At 42.4% G+C, this 18,447-nt stretch overlaps 1 protein-coding gene across 1 annotated transcript in view; it reads right to left on the bottom strand.

Moving 5' to 3' along the window:
* LOC124777412 (hemolymph lipopolysaccharide-binding protein-like) overlaps positions 1–18,447 on the bottom strand; it is a 39,585-nt gene that overhangs the window by 11,347 nt on the left and 9,791 nt on the right. The window contains exons 2-3 of the mRNA XM_047252809.1: positions 9,392–9,555; positions 9,182–9,317 (exon numbers count right to left, since the gene is read on the bottom strand). Of these exons, the coding sequence (XP_047108765.1) occupies positions 9,182–9,317; positions 9,392–9,555 (300 nt within the window). The remainder of the gene's footprint in view (positions 1–9,181; positions 9,318–9,391; positions 9,556–18,447) is intronic.

An 18,447-nucleotide genomic window follows, 5' to 3' on the forward strand; every position in this document is an offset into this window, starting at 1 on the left:
CTGTTGGACGAATGTTATGAAAACAAACACTCCAAACCGACATCTCACGTAAGTCACATGCAACGAAAATCTGTAACGCAACCACTTGTGTGTTGCGTGCTTATAGTTATGCACTACTTATATTTTAGTACAATTAATCTGTAAAAAACACACCACATGTTATAAGGAAATCGTGTAAACCGTCTGAAGATGGATCACAACGATTTGAAACCGGTAACGGTACCCTTTGAATAAAGGAACTGAAAGTAAATTTGTGGCAGGTTGATGTCCCAAAACCATCAACATTTGTCTTCAAATAACAGCCACGGTCTCCAACCATGTCATCATGTGAGAAAATTTGCAAAACACAGTGATATTTGATAAAACTCTGAGTGTTGATTTGTTAATAAAACTTACCCAAAGCTAGACGTAATTGTTTTTTGATTACAATCCAAAACGTAGGGTAAGAAAGGATTATAATCGTTCCCGAAATTATTCATCACTAGATAGAGAAGTGGAAACGGATTGAATATCTGATGTCGCAGACTAAGTATCTATACGTATTTGCTGTCTCTAAGGATACATCTCTTCCCACTGATCTCGCTGGAAACGACCGAAACACAACTAAAGTGTTTTCACCATGTCCAGACTATAAAGGGTGAAGATAAATACGTGCACCCAGCCTTCGCAGCGCGATTCCTCACATACTAGTAGTACACAAATATCTATCACAAAATTTCGTTCTCCGCGTATTTCCGGCAGTGAATGAACGTTAAAGATTGGCAATCTGGCCATACGGTAATCTCACGTACAGTAACCACCTCTGCCAGAAGGGCGGAGCAGTGCCGTGCATTTGGTGGATAGCGGTTTGGCTTGGCTTGGCATGAAGGAGATCGGTCATTCGAATCTGGGTCAAGGTGTATTTGTTCTTGTAAGCTTCATTGTTCCAAGTAATACTGCAATATACACTGCTTCTTGAGCCACTCGTAACCGACATTTACATAGCACAGGCTTTTGTAACGGTGGACATAAAGAAAGGTGGTCATACGAGTCAAAAAGAGACAGTTGAAACAAATGACATGTCTTAGGACAGAACAACTACAAAAAAATATCAATTTCGAGATGCCAAAGATGACTGCACAGTTAAATAACTCTACATCTGCTAGTCATTAATATTATATGCAGTATGGTTGCTCAGATGTAGCACATTAGCAACCAGTGACAATAATAATTTCCATATTAATAACCGAATGATGTTTAAAACTGGATATGTTGTTCTCAGAGCAGATCGTCGAAGTGACCTCCCTGTAGTCCAGTCATTAAACGACCCGACGGCTCATACGGCTCTGGACTCTTCGCAACGTGGATGCATTCACAGACACAAGAGCACCATGAACACGCACAAGCAGCTCTTCCACTTGTGTCGGCGGGGTAGAATACACGTGTCCTTCAAGTGTTCTCATGGGAACATGTTGATGTTTGGTTTGTGGGGCGCTCAACTGCTCGGTCATCAGCGCCCATACAAAGTCCCAATTTTTAACAGTCCAACTTTTTTACACAGTCCACTCTAGCCCCTGTTACGCATGATGATGATGATAAAACGACAACACAAACGCTCAGTCCGCTGGCAGAGAAAATCCCTAACCCGTCCAGGAATCGAATCCCTCACAGGACGAAATGCAAGGGATTTGGGTCTGATGAACGCGGAGACCATACAACTGGACCTCCCCGTCCAATCCATTCCCCTGGAAATATTCTGTCTCACATGAATTCCAAAGTGTGGAGGTACACCTTCATGTTGGAACCATAACCTCTACCGAAATGAAATGGAACATCTTTCAGTGCGTCAGGCAAATAGTTTGAGAGGAATGTATGGTACATTCGTGCACTTAACCAGTCAGCTAACAAGCAGGGACCAAACTCCTGTCTCCCAGTTTTCCGTACATGCTAAAGCGAACTTGATATCCATAGTTGCGGGTGACGAACGGGTTAACGTCACAACAATTTTGTGAGCTTTGTGCATATTGAAGACACCTTCACGAGTGAAGGTTGCTTCATCCGACCATAATACAGTGTTTATGACGACTTCAATGGCTTCCTGACGTTGCTGGAGACTTTCACAGAACTGCACCCATCTACATCTACATTTATACTCTGCGAGCCACCCAACGGTGTGTGGCGGAGGGCACTTTACGTGCCACTGTCATTACCTCCCATTGCTGTTCCAGTCGCGTATGGTTCGCGGGAAGAACGACTGCCGGAGAGCCTCCGTGCGCGCTCGAATCTCTCTAATTTTACATTCGTGATCTCCTAGGCATGTATAAGTAGGGGGAAGCAATATATTCGATACCTCATCCAGAAACGCACCCTCTCGAAACCTTGACAGCAAGCTACCCCGGGATGCACAGCGCCTCTCTTGCAGAGAGTGCCACTTGAGTTTGCTAAATATCTCCATAACGCTATCACGCTTACCAAACAACCCTTTGACGAAACGCGCCGCTCTTCTTTGGATCTTCTCTGTCTCCTCTGTCAACCCGACCTGGTACGTATCCCACACTGATGAGCCATATTCAAGTATAGGTCGAACGAGTGTTTTGTAGGCCACCTCCTTTGTTGATGGGCCTACATTTTCTAAGGACTCTCCCAATGAATCTCAACCTGGCACCCGCCTTACCGACAATTAATTTTATATAATTATTCCACTCCAAATCGTTCCGTACGCATACTCCCAGATATTTTACAGAAGTAACTGCTACCAGTGTTTGTTCCGCTATCACATACTCATCAATAAAGGATCCTTCTTTCTATGTACTCGCAATACATTACATTTGTCTATGTTAAGGGTCAGTTGCCACTCCCTGCACCAAGTGCCTATCCGCTGCAGATCTTCCTGCATTTCACTGCAATTTTCTAATGCTGCAACTTCTCAGACGGATGTCTCCAAGAAGCAGGTTTGCGTTAAAGTATAATGATAGGGGTGCAGCCGATGCTCGCGCAGCTCATCAAACAACGTGCTGACTTGTTACGCTACGCGTACTTCACTGGGGTTCTTGGTGTATGACGTCAGTAGCTAAGAGTGCGACGAGTCCGTGGGCAACTATTGTCACTCGATGGTGGAGGGAGAGAACCTGTCTCCCGAAGACGAAACTCCAGATGACGAAATACATTTTTATCAGTATGACGACGACCAGCACATATGGCTGCATATTCACGAGCTGCAACACCAGTCCAGTAATCAGATGCACCAAGGACCAGAAGCATATCCACATATTCATCGTTTGTGTATGTGATACGTCTGCCACACTGTTTTGAATAATGCAAGAAGAAAATACTATTTGTATAAATGTACGTGGAGTCGGCCACGGGCGCGTTACTTCGCTATCAGCTAGTCCGTGTCTGGTGAATGGCGGATCCAGTAAAACAAGTCATAATTCGCAGCGGGCTATTCCACCTCTTTTACAGCTTTTGTTCTGCACGATTTATCCCCACACTGCTGATTCTGCAACGTTTATTTTCGAAATACACTGTTTCCTTACCGGTAAGAGACATAATGTTCCCGCATTTCCATTGATGATAATATTAATAATAACAGTAACGCATGCAAATACCTACTAAACAGCATGCATTTACCAGATTCCACGTTGAAAAGCATGATTAGTGGAGACAATATATACAAATGGTAACCGAGTTTGTAAATTATTTGTGAAGCAGTTTACTATCCCTACTGGTGACACAAGGCCGGAACGAAATGTAATGGATCGGAATGCGGCAAGAATAATAGTTGGTAATAATCGATGGGACCATTGAGGGAGTGTATGCGTATACAGAAGACAGGTTTGGAATCTCGTAGAGGGAGTGGTGCGAAACATTTCGCCTCCATGATGTGGTTCAAATGGCTCTAAGCACTATGGGACATAACATCTGACGTCATCAGTTCCCTAGACTTAGAACTAATTAAACCTAACTAACCTAAGGACATCACCCACATCCATGCCCGAGGCAGGATTCGAACCTGCGGCTGTAGCAGCAGCGCGGTTCCGGACTGAAGCGCCTAGAACCGCTCGGCCACAGCAGCCAGTTCCATGATGTCCAAAAATCTACTTTAAAAGCTAACCAATGAAAACTGTGGTACTTCCATTCCTGATTCGTTTTACGTAAGTAAAATCATTTTGTAGAATACCCACTGTAATCGGTGTATAACGATTAAGATGCAAAATAATGTACCATGCAGCCTACATTTAGTACATAAAAGCACTTACGCCTCGATGGAGACTCGAACCCTCAACCTACAGCATGCTGACCCAAAACGCTGTCTACCGCAGCAACTTCACGGTACTACTGCTCTTTTCTGACAGAGATAGTTACCGTACATGCGGTTACAGTGTTGCTGATTGCCAATCTTAAACGTCCATTTACTGCCGTAAATACGTGGAGGACGAAATTTAATGACTGACATTTTTTTGTTGTTGCTTGTATGTAAGGAGGACCGAGAAGGCGAATTTTTCTTCACCATGTATAGTAATTTTCTGACACATACTACAGAAGGTACCATCTTCGTAATGTGTCCCATTTGTCGATGCACTGCTGTTCACGTCGATATTTTTCCTTTCATTTGCTGCAGAAAATTCACTCTCCGTCATTTATGTTTTTATAGTTTACAATATAACTAAGCACTATAAACACTTCCGACAAATTCGATCGGATTCGTTTTATTTTTTGACACTATGAAACTTTTCTGAGAAACTCATCTCGATCATCGAAAATTTTGGACCACATTCACCTTCCTTATCTTACACAGAACTGAAGCACGTTTTAATTCTGTTGCTGTAACTGTTGACAATGAAGTAGAAGATAACTCATAAATATTCACCAACTTGAGATAAATATCATTTGGCGATAAATTATAAATAACGGAAGTCTGGCCGGCCGGAGTGGCTAAGCGATTCTAGGCGCTGCAGTCTGGAACCGCGCGACCGCTACGGTCGCTGGTTCGAATCCTGCCTCGGGCGTGAATGTGTGTGATGTCCTTAGGTTAGTTAGGTTCAAGTAGTTCTAAGTTCTAGGGGACCGATGACCTCAGCAGGTAAGTCCCACAGTGCTCGGAGCCATTTGAACTATTTTTGAACAGAAGTCTACAAAGATGCAGTTTTACATGTCACTGATCCAAACAAAATAAATATAACACTGTAACTAAAGTAAAAGTCTGTTGCCGCTGATAAAGATGACTTTTGAGTAACATACTTTCACTATATCTGCAACGTAACATATATCGTAATATTTCATTGATATGAATACCATTTTTGTGCCACTTACAGAAATTTTCACTCTGATCTTTCATGGCAGCAATATTGGAAGTATATTTGCCTTCTTTATGAATTATCCTAATTGAATATTGGCTAAAAAGAAACGAGCAACATAGTCGGTAGTTTCTCAACTACCCGTACCAGCCTAGGATGAGGCATATTTTTTAAAAAAAGTGTAAGAATATTTAAAGATTATTGGACCGTTAACTTCCGACATTGATATGCTTCGGAAAATCCTCAATAATCGGAAACATTTAAGACTTGTTTTTACATCTCACATTTGTTTATGTATTTATTTGACGGATAACATTCCACTCTGCATAAAGTGCTATTGCGGTTATCAATGCGAGGCATCTCGCAGATGTAAGTGGAGCTGCGGTAGGAAATGGAGAAATTGCAGTGGAGTGTAGAAGTTACGAACGAAAGTAACTTGCGTGATGTGTGACTGGCAATAAGCAAAGCTCGGTGAAAGTTGGACTATATGTAGATAGAAAGATAACTGAATCAATTACAGAATGAGATGAACAGAAATGAAACGTCTGTTATACAATAATAACACTTAAGTCACTGCGATTTATAATGAGTCCAAAGACATCACAAAAGCCGGGACATGGTTCTTAATAGTGTGTGTGGCGACCATGGGCAACAATGCAACCTCTGCATCGTGTTCCCATGCTAGGAACAAGGCTGCTAGGGAGTTCTTGCGGTATGGCATTGCATTTCTCCACCAGCGCGGTTGACAACAACGGTTTGACAAATGCGGGATGTTCGTTGGTGCAAGTGTCCGTGCTGCAGCAGTACATCACCCGCCGCATTTTACTCGTGCCCCATGACATTTAACTCGGGCGAGCGATCGAATCAGTCTATGCGCCGAATATTATTTCGTACCAGGAGCTACTTCACTTGTGCCGTTATACGCAGTCGCCCATTATCATTCATAAACACGAAGTCAGGGCTGAATACACCCCTGGAAATCGCACATAGGGATGAAATACAGTCTCACATTAACGTTGACCGGTGAATGGAGTTATGGAAGTTAGTGCACCCATGCGATACTATTCCTACTTCACAATAACACTGGGACTACCAAAGAAATCTTTTTCGACAGCGCTCCTGGGTGCATTACATTCCGTCATATGGCGAGACGTGGGAACACGCGTTACACTCAGAAACAGTTCTGAATGTCTTGTGATACCTAATGATGATAAGAGAACTGAAACTCGTCAGTGAACTACACACCCGAAAAAAATGGCAACACTATGTAAGGGGTTAATTAGGGGTCCATTACTATTTTCTAGCGCACTTGAGCAGATGTAATTTCGATCGATTGCTCACCCGCTGCCTGCGATATTGAATATCTATGCTGCAATAGAATCGCAGGTCAGAGCAGTGCTAGCAGTAAGTCGAGTTTAGTAACTTGCAGAGAGCAGTCGTGTTTTGTAGCTCGCACAGAACACTTGAGTTATGGATTTCGGACAGGGCAGTGCTGCAGTTGACTTGTGTTGGGCCGGTCGTGCATAACGATGGTGGTGCCTGAGCGATGCGGTATAAAGTAAAAAAAAAAAAAAATATTGTTATTTGTTGCCTCGCGCATATGTTAATTGCCACAACTGATTTAACCACAATTGTAAAGTTAAAGTCCCATGTAATTCCTTGCAGAAATGTTTCAATAATAACTTTTGTTCTGAAGAAAACTTTTGCAGTCATTTATCTGAGTTTAAAGATTTTACGAATTTTTCGTGTGCTTACTCATGTTGATTAAGCAAAAGAAAATCAGTTGTTTTCCTACAAATGAAAATCTGTTGGCCAGCATTGCACTGGGCTGCGCCAAAAATTTCTCATAGGAGCAAATATATAGATAGCTTTATCCGGCGACATCATTGTGAGGTAAGAATTTTTCAGTCTATTCAGGATGCTTTCACAGGGCCATGACGCAGCGCTGCTGGCGTCAAAACTTATGAATCTCGATATGCAGTCACTCTTTACTGGAAGATCACATTAAAAGTTGAAATTTTATTATTGGAAAGAAATTTTTCTATTGGGAACTTAAAGGAGATTTTTCTGTGGGGAGGTTACACTAAATGTGAATATTATAATTATTTTTTCTTTTGGGAGGTTACAACCAGAAAGGAGTAGCGTGACATAAACGGAAGTAGGTAAGTATGTTTCTACACATCTCGAGCGTTAGTTACCTATGAGACTGGACGTGGTGAATTGATGTTAGCCATCACTCCCTTGCAGACGACAAAGACGTCATTGTCAGCACTTCGTTGAGTTTGAAAGATGTCGTGTAATAGGGCTACGAGCAGATGGATGTTGCTTCTGCGATACTGAAGAAAGACTTGGGAATAATGTAGCCACTGTATGTACCTGATCGGTGGCAGCGGTGGTCACGAGAATGTATGATCGCAGGAGGACTGCGCTACAGACGGTCACGTGGCACTACTGACAGGGAAGAACGTCGTGTCCAGTGTATGCCTCTGGTGCATCGTACTGCATGCATCATAATGCATCTACAGCAGTAATGTGAGCAGCATTTGGCACCACTGTGACACAACGAACTGTTACAAACCGGTTAATCCATGGACAGCTCGAGCTAGACACCAGTATTATGCGTTCCACTGACCCCGGTGACTGCAGTAGCGTAAAGTGAGAACTCAATGGAGGCAGGTTGGAGGGCTGTAGTGTTTTCTGATGAAAGCTTGTTCTGCCTCGAAGGCAGTGATGACTGTGTGTTGGTATGAAGGAGGTCAGTTGACGGTCTGCAACCATCCCGTCTGCGTTCGAGACACATGGGCATACGTGTGGACTTATGGTCTGAGGTACGATTTCGTATGACAGCAGGAGCAGTCTCGCGGTTCTTCCACGCATCCTGACGTCAGTTTGGTGATTCGGCCTTCTGTGCTGCCCTTCATGAACGGCATTCCAGGGGCTGTTTTGCTACAGGACAATGCTGGTCCACATAACGCTGTTGCAGCCAAACGTGCTCTTCAGAGTGTCGACATCTTGCCTTGGCCTGCTCGATCAATAGACCTGTTTCCAATTTAACACATATGAAACGTCACCAGCAGACAACATTACCGTCATCAACAACAGCATTATACGTTCCTGTATTAGCCTAGCTACTGAAACACACACTGATGTACATCCCACAAACTGACATTCGGCACCTGTACAACACGGTGCAGGCACGTTCGCATGTCTGTATTCATAATTCGGGTGTCTATACCGTTTATTAATGTACCAGCATTTCACATTTGCAATAGCTTATCTCGGGTTTCCATTAATCTGTGATCTTGCAATGTTAATCCCTTGAATATGTTACAAATAAAAATGTAATGCAGAAATTTCATATCCCTACACTGATTACTTTTGGTCTTTCGATTTTTTTATTTCTTATATGAAGCTTTTAGAAGGAAGAAAGAATCGATATAACAATCATTCGTCGTAGAGGTCATGATAGATGGCGTAGAAACTCAGATTCTGGGATAGAATGAAGGAAAGTGGCGATGCCTTTCTTACGAAACTATCCCGGAATTTTCCTCAGACGACTGAGAGAAGGGGCGGAAAATCTAAAACTGGATGGATGGAAGGAGGTTTGAATCGCCCTCCTCCTGAATGCGAGTTCAAATACACATAAGCAAAAAGTGCGAACAACACTCTGATGACCATGGAAGGAGGGGAAACCCAACAACATCAATGAGTAGCACAGACATTCTTCGCTACAGAGCCTAAATCGCGAAGATAGAAGCAACAGGAGAAAACAGAGAAGAGATTTCTTTCATTCTGATAGAACCAAGGTTATCTTCCTTCTTTGGTACTCAGAGGCGAAACTACACTTAACTAAAATAAAAATTTGCTGGAAGGCGGAAGCTCCTTTCGTGATGTTACGTACTGACCTACAACACTGAAAAACGTCGTCAGGGTTTCGTCGTCACCACAACCTTGACGGGTAACGTCGATGTCGTAATGCAACGGCCTTTCCTCAGCCAGCAGATCACTGACGTCTCTTCTACTTTTGCGGATGAGAGCCGCCTGTAACAGACCAGACAACTGATGAGTTTCGCTGGTGTGAGGGTAGTGTTAGCAGCCGGCGAGTGTACACCCACCTTGGTTATCCAGTGACCCGTAAGGTTGCGGAAGCTGCTCGCAGAGAGGCTAACACTGCTTGCAGAGGACGACACACAGTCGTCTGCGAGGAGCTCTCGAGGCGATGCCACAATGAAGAGTGTCAGCAGAAGCTGCCAAGTGCATTCCCAGACCATACTGTCCTCTGAAAAACCAGACAGAACACGATTAGGAAGACTTGGCAAGGTACAGAAGTCGATTCGAATGCACAAAGCCCGACAAAGTACGTAAATCATCCAGATTTCATGGACGGATGTCAATGTAACTTTGTACACATACTCTCCGTCATCGGGCGTGCAAAGGGTCGTAATTATACGTGATACGTTGAATTGGCACCAGAGCACATTAAGTGTTGTTCGTGGTAGGTATTATTACCAGTCTTGGTAATATATACAGTGAAGTGACAAAATTCAGGACCCTTCGTAAATATCGTGTCGGACCTCCTTTTACCCGGCGTAGTGCAGCTGTAACTGAACACCACCAGACCACCGTTCCACCAACCTCAAGTGCTTGATCTGCAGCCATGGATGCAGCAGCGAAAAATAAGAGAGGTTTCTCAAATATTCAGATTCCCCAAAAGCGTAACCATTGAGGATGGCTTCATGTCGCATGCGTTCACCACCAGCAGCACCACTTGTCCCTTATTTAATAGCATAAATCGTGGCGTTAACACTTCCACACAGGGAAACACTGCACATTATACAAGCTGCCGATTGGTTATTGTCTACCAATCACCACGAAAGCTGCCTACCAATCACTTAGTAGTGGCACAGGCAACCTGCCAGTACGTTGTTTCCTACCAGTTTCATGCCAGAGTTGCCTTCCAATAAGCCACCAGAGTAAAACAGATAATACCCTGGCGTTCAGTGATCCCCTCCCCCCTTGCTCCAACCCCTAATAGTACACATAGCAAGTGTCAAGTGACATCCCAGAGATGTGACTTTGGTTTTTTTTTTTGGTCATCAGTCTACTGACTGGTTTGATGCGGCCCGCCACGAATTCCTTTCCTGTGCTAACCTCTTCATCTCAGAGTAGCACTTGCAACCTACGTCCTCAATTATTTGCTTGACGTATTCCAATCTCTGTCTTCCTCTACAGTTTTTGCCCTCTACAGCTCCCTCTAGTACCATGTAAGTCATTCCCTCATGTCTTAGCAGATGTCCTATCATCCTGTCCCTTCTCCTTATCAGTGTTTTCCACATATTCCTTTCCTCTCCGATTCTGCGTAGAACCTCCTCATTCCTTACCTTATCAGTCCACCAAATTTTCAACGTTCGTCTATAGCACCACATCTCAAATGCTTCGATTCTCTTCTGCTCCGGTTTTCCCACAGTCCATGTTTCACTACCATACAATGCTGTACTCCAGACGTTCATCCTCAGAAATTTCTTCCTCAAATTAATGCCGGTATTTGATATTTGTAGACTTCTCTTGGCAGGAAATGCCTTTTTTGCCATAGCGAGTTTGCTTTTGATGTTCTCCTTGCTCCGTCCGTCATTTGTTATTTTACTGCCTAGGTAACAGAATTCCTTAACTTCATTGCCTTCGTGACCATCAATCCTGATGTTAAGTTTCTCGCTGTTCTCATTTCTATTACTTCTCATTCCTTCGTCTTTCTCCAATTTACTCTCAAACCATACTGTGTACTCATTAGACTGTTCATTCCGTTCAACAGATCATTTAATTCTTCTTCACTTTCACTCAGGATAGCAATGTCATCAGCGAATCGTATCATTGATATCCTTTCACATTGTACTTTAATTCCACTCCTGAACCTTTCTTTTATTTCCATCATTGCTTCCTCGATGTACAGATTGAAGAGTAGGGGTGAAAGGCTACAGTCTTGTCTTACACCCTTCTTAATACGAGCACTTCGTTCTTGATCGTCCACTCTTATTATTCCCTCTTGGTTGTTGTACATATTGTATATGACCCGTCTCTCCCTGTAGCTTACTCCTACATTTTCAGAATCTCGAACAGCTTGCACCATTTTATATTGTCGAACGCTTTTTCCAGGTCGACAAATCATATGAAAGTGTCTTGATCTTTCTTTAGCCTTGCTTCCAATATTAGCCGTAACGTCAGAATTGCCTCTCTCGTCCTTTTACTTTTCCTAAAGCCAAACTGATCGTCACCTAGCGCATTCTCAATTTTCTTTTCCATTCTTCGGTGTATTATTCTTGTAAGCAGCTTCGATGCATGAGCTGTTAAGCTGATTGTGCGGTAATTCTCGCACTTGTCAGCTCTTGCCGTCTTCGGAATTGTGTGGATGATGCTTTTCCGAAAGTCAGATGGTATATCGCCAGACTCATATATTCTACACACCAACGTGAATAGTCGTTTTGTTTCCACTTCCCCCAATGATTTTAGAAATTCTGATGGAATGTTATCTATCCCTTCTGCCTTATTTGACCGTAGGTCCTCCAAAGCTCTTTTAAATTCCGATGCTAATACTGGATCCCCTATCTCTTCTAAATCGACTCCTGTTTCTTCTTCTATCACATCAGACAAATCTTCACCCTCATAGAGGCTTTCAATGTATTCTTTCCCCCTATCTGCTCTCTCCTCTGCATTTAACAGTGGAATTCCCGTTGCACTCTTAATGTTACCACCGTTGCTTTTAATGTCACCAAAGGTTGTTTTGACTTTCCTGTCCTTCCGACAATCATATCTTTTTCGATGTCTTCACATTTTTCCTGCAGCCATTTCGTCTTAGCTTCCCTGCACTTCCTATTTATTTCATTCCTCAGCGACTTGTATTTCTGTATTCCTGATTTTCCCGGAACATGTTTGTACTTCCTCCTTTCATCAATCAACTGAAGTATTTCTTCTGTTACCCATGGTTTCTTCGCAGCTACATTCTTTGTACCTATGTTTTCCTTCCCAACTTCTGTGATGGCCCTTTTTAGAGATGTCCATGCCTCTTCAACTCTACTGCCTACTGCGCTATTCCTTATTGCTGTAACTATAGCGTTCGAGAACTTCAAACGTATCTCGTCATTCCTTATTACTTCCGTATCCCACTTCTTTGCGTATTGATTCTTCCTGACTAATGTCTTGAACTTCAGCCTACTCTTCATCACTACTATATTGTGATCTGAGTCTATATCTGCTCCTGGGTACGCCTTACAATCCAGTATCTGATTTCTGAATCTCTGCCTGACCATGATGTAATCTAATTGAAATCTTCCCGCATCTTCCTTCCTTTTCCAAGTATACCTCCTCCTCTTGTGATTCTTGAACAGGGTATTCGCTATTACTAGCTGAAACTTGATACAGAACTCAGTTAGTCTTTCTCCTCTTTCATTCCTTGTCCCAAGCCCATATTCTCCTGTAACCTTTTCTTCTACTCCTTCCCCTACAACTGCATTCCAGTCGCCCATGACTATTAGGTGTTCGTCCCCCTTTACATACTGCATTACCCTTTCAATATCCTCATACACTTTCTCTATCTGTTCATCTTCAGCTTGTGACGTCGGCATGTATATCTGAATTATCGTTGTCGGTGTTGGTCTCCTGTCGATTCTGATTAGAACAACCCGGTCACTGAACTGTTCATAGTAACACACCCTCTGCCCTACTTTCCTATTCATAACGAATCCTACACCTGTTATACCATTTTCTGCTGCTGTTGATATTACCCGATACTCATCTGACCAAAAATCCTTGTCTTCCTTCCACTTCACTTCACTGACCCCTACTATATCTAGATTGAGCCTTTGCATTTCCGTTTTCAGATTTTCTAGTTTCCCTACCACGTTCAAGCTTCTGACATTCCACGCCCCGACTCGTAGAACGTTATCCTTTCGTTGATTATTCAATCTTTTTCTCATGGTAATCTCCCTCTTGGCAGTCCCCTCCCGGAGATCCGAATGGGGGACTATTCCGGAATCTTTTGCCAACGGAGAGATCATCATGACACTTCTTCAATTACAGGCCACATGTCCTGTCTATACACGTTACGTGTCATTAATGCTGTGGTTTCCATTGGCTTCTGCATCCTCATGTCGTTGATCATTGCTGATTCTTCCGCCTTTAGCGGCAATTTCCCACCCCTAGGACAAGAGAGTGCCCTGAATCTCTATCCGCTCCTCCGCCCTCTTTGACAAGGCCGTTGGCAGAATGAGGCTGACTTCTTATGCCGGAAATCTTCGGCCGCCAATGCTGACTGTTTATCAAAATTTAAGCACTGGTGGGGATCGAACCCGGGACCGAAGACTTTTTGATTATGAATCAAAGACGCTACCCCTGGACCACGATGTCTTCCGTAGCCAGCAGATAACCGAAACAGACTGCATATATAGGTAGACATTTACCAATATTCGCTAATTAATCGCCCTGAAAAGCACCACAGCAAGACGGTCTAAACCTCCGACGTTAAGCTGATTTAGTGCTTCGTAATAACGTGGCCTGATGCCTAAAATTATTTTGCTGAAAACCACACTACCCGTGGAAAGCTACCATACCATTGTATGCAGTTGTAAAACGTTTCGTATGTGCTATTAGTTAGTGCTAAGCGAAGTATTATGTTTGATTACGCTATCGTTTGAAAGCTGCAGGAACTATAAACAACGAGATAGGCGGCAGCAAACTTTCTTTGTATATCGACGTGTTTGTCTAAACTGAATACAGGCAATAAGCGTAACAACCATTCTCATCACGGTGGGCGCTGAAAAGCTCGCCGTTGAGCGCCCACAGACACCAAACACAGAAACACTCGTTACGGCGACACCAGTGGAGCAGTGGTACGGTTCGTTTATGCTGCGATAATACGGTCAGCTCAGACAGAGAGAATAGAGCCCCAGTAGTATTGCCAGCCGCTTCTTACGGACTAGTAACTTCTTTACCATTGTTATGATTATTTTTTAGCTGACTCTTTAAACGCAACATAACTAATAGCAACATCAGGTCAGTCTACTGTTTTTGAAATTAAATTTTTTGGAACAATTGCGTCTCTTCTGAAATGCATCTGCACACTTGATATTAAAGTGTGTGATAGTTCGCACCAGCACATGCCAAGCAAAATTGTTTTTTATGCAAAATTATATGCATGTACATAATATTGATATATTGTTACGAATGACGTAATGTACAGGTTTCATGTCACTTTCTGATACGCTCTTCTTCAAGTAATGGAGATATTAATGGTGTTTTTAAGAATCTGGGACAGCCTACAAATGCGTTGTTATACACACAGGGTGTGAGAAACACCACAAATACAACGCATAGCCATGCCTTACAGGGAGTAGGAAAAACGTTGACGTTCAAAACATTTTCCAGTCATTTTGAAATGCGTTAACACAGATCCTCTATAGTTTTCAAGGGAATCTTATTCCATACTTCCCACAAAATAGTGGAAGGTGGAGGTAACGAAGGAGGAGTTGCATAGCGGTCGCACACCCTTCTCTCCAGAGTAGAGCACAAAAACTCAATAATGATGAGGTCTGGCGACTTTCACGGCCAGGAGAGATGCTACAATTCTTCCTCGTGCTCACGAGACCAGTCCTGAACGATGCGAGCTTTGTGGACACGGGCCCTGTCGTCTTCGAGCACATCATCATCACTGGGAAACAAACACTCTACAATACGATGGACCTAATTATCCAAAATAGACGTATGATCTTTGGCAGAAATGTGACCTTGCGGAGCAACAATGGAGCCATGGTTACCGAATCCCCGCCATGGTTTACTCTTAGCACATTGGGAGGGAAGCTGAGAGAGTGAAACGAGACTCATCCGTCCAAACGATATTTCTAAGTTTAATGGTTTCGGCACTACTGTTTGCTGTTATGAGAATCTGGTTCATGATGAATTGTTTTGAAATTCCAGCTCGCCTTGCAATGCTCTGTTTCTGGAACCCTCTTAATTTTGTTTCAGTGCTGACAGCGACCGCGATGGGACAAACTCTTGTGCAGTGACTTTTGTAGCTGTCGTCCTTAATTTTTTGTCCCAATCGTGTTCAGTGACGTTTATAACGATCACTCAACACAAATGTTGGTCGGCGTTGTGATGTATCATATGATGTTTTACCGAGTTCCACGAATGCGGTATAAATCTTCGACTCGGTACCTCTTCAAATAACAAACACTTTGGGTCTCTTGGTTACGCAACCACCTGCCATACGAACACCAACAATTTGCTCGCGTTCGAATTGTTCCAGCTGTGACATAACACTACACAGACCACTGTTCCGATCGCGACTGACACTTGCGTCGTATTGAGGCTACTGCACAAGTGCCGTTCGTGGCCAAATACAACAGCGCAACCTCCGGACGCGGCTATCTGCTATTATGTTCATGTATGTATGTCCCGCGGTGTTCCCATATTTTTATCCAACCCCGTTATTGAAGAAATGTTATTCAGAGGGATATATCCATGGGTGTGACGTGATATTACAGTGAATAAAGTCTTCAGTTTTTGATATTTTATAGTAAATCGAATTTTTTGTGTTTTTAATGTACTACCATGTTCAGAAGTATCCGAACGGAGTGAATTGCTTTCCGCCTGATTTGTATACGACATACTAAAGTAACTTTCTTGTAGGTCCCTTATCTGTTTTCGGTACACTCGTTTGACAAGTGCAGATGCAAATTAATAGAATAATAATGCTAGTATCAGAAAACACGTTATTAGAGGCGACAAAGCTTTTAACCCTCATAAACACAAAGTTTTATAAAAATCAAAAGTTAAAAAGGAAGTCTCAACTGATATTACGTGGCGAAAATTTTTGTACTTGACCGAAACCCGGATGTTCTATCCAGAAACTATAGTTCCCGTTGACTAACCAAGAAATTTCTTAAATATGATTTCATCCACAAGTAACAAAGTACACACATGTTCAAAATCGAAGTGACGTGACTTAAGGCATTTGTTAGACGGTGATTGAAATCCAATACATAATGTGATTGTTAAATAATAATAATATTAATAATAATAAATAACCAGAATCAAATGATAGATACCGACATCCTTCAACGGATATAACAGAGATAAATGTAACTGAAACGACGAGAAGATAGAAGTTTCGGCTTACCCGGATTTGAATCCTGCATCTGTCGACATTGTTTTATAGTCACCAATAGAGGTCAAATAACGCTTCCTTTCAGCATGCAACATCGTTGCATGTACGAATTGGAGATGACGTGACAAAAATTCCGTCTCTGACTGGGAGTCAAAATCGGCACCAATCGAGATTGTTGACAACACACGAAGAAATTTTAGAAATCAGGATAGTTTGTACCGTTAGTTACAGCTATAAAATGACATGATGGAAATTTTTGTGCCGGAACAGGATTCGAACCTAAACACCTGCGTATCGTGGAGACCTCGAAGAATTAGCACGAAATATGAAATCGTATCGCCCCGAAGCGGTCAAACCCGCGAAAGAACAGATCTCTCTTAGAATTCCAGTCCAGCACATGTATTTTCAACGTCTCAAGTACAAATACATAACATTGGTTTATTAACAAATAAAAATTTGAGGTGTAAGAACGGTTACTGCTGATAGCCTTTAAACTTGCCGCGACTTTCCACCCTACACCCACTTTTCTCTCGTCGCTAGCGAAGGGACAACAAGTTTAATGTGGATTTGGAAAAGCTGTGAAATTTACATGTTGTTCCCAGAGACGAACAACTTCTGTTCGTGCATATTAAAAAGCACACAAAGCCATACTCATTCCAACAGACTAGTGAACTATACACACGCAGCTGCCTCATGATTTTCTCGTAATAGAGGATACTTCACTCTGGATGAGAATACTGCCTTCCAGGAGGTGAAATATAGCCTCTTTTCCTTGAGCGTCCGCATCGCCTAAAAGAGCTGCCAAGGCAAGCCAATACGTTTCTTCAGTTTGATTTTGTAATAACTAAAATAAAATCACATAGTGGCCTTCTGCATCTTTCATGGTCAGATAATTGAGGCGAAGGTTTCTGAATATGATGTCGGGCTCATGGCCCAGAACAAAATTTTCAGAAGGTAACCTGCTTTTTAATTTTTGTTTATTATGATAAATTTGAGATGACGAGCGTTAAAGATATGTCATATCCAATAACGTGTTTCGTGATATTTGTATTATCACGGTAGTAATTTGCATATAGACTGGTAACCATACAGGGCAGTGTTTTCTAGTGGTCTCTTGTAGTATCCGTTTGGAGTAAGTAAACATACAAATCAGAAAGAAAAGAATACTTTTAAGCATCATATTCACTGTTGGGCATATAGTTTGGTAATGTATTGAAATCAGTAAACATAAGCCTTTCATGCAAGGAATCGGCGTTTTTCCACTTTCTTTTAATTATTTATAACTTCAACAATTATATCTTGTATTCACACCTATGCGTCAAGACATACAATCACGTGAGTGACAAAGAACACTACCCATAGGACAGCTTAATTAAGATGCGAATTATAAAGCCTACAATTAGGTCAGAATAGTTTATATAACAGTATGGAACCAAATGTTATAAGTGATTTTAGAACTTTTACGTTATAGGAGAGTATCGTTCGACGCTTGATAACACGTCTTTGTTGATATAATTTCAATGACCTTTTTTTTGTATGTTGAAGAGGCAACGTCGCTTGATTGTATAAATCTGAACTTCAATAGTCAGGCCATTCTCACATATTGGCTTTGAACCCCGCCACCCCTTATATTTTGAATAAACATCACCAGCAGTGGCGGCAGAAGACACCCTTATCTGCCATCGGCCATGTCGAAGAGAGCAGAGGAGCTGACAGAGATTCAAGGAGCTCTTTTGTTCTTGGGGTGGGAAACTGCCCTCTAAAGTCAGAAGAACAGGGATGATCCATAACATGAGAATGCAGAAGGCAATGGAAACCACAGCACTAAAGGCACATAATATGTACCCACAGGACATGTGGCCTCTGATTAAAAACATTGTCACAATGATCTTTCACTTAGCAAAAGATTCCAGACTAGCACCCATTCGGATCTCTGGGACACGACTGCACAGTGGGAGGTGACCATGATCAAAAGATTGAATAGTCCTACGAAGGATAACGCCAACAATTCGGAGC

The sequence above is a fragment of the Schistocerca piceifrons genome, chromosome 2, assembly GCF_021461385.2.
Source record: "Schistocerca piceifrons isolate TAMUIC-IGC-003096 chromosome 2, iqSchPice1.1, whole genome shotgun sequence".
Classification (NCBI taxonomy): domain Eukaryota; kingdom Metazoa; phylum Arthropoda; class Insecta; order Orthoptera; family Acrididae; genus Schistocerca; species Schistocerca piceifrons.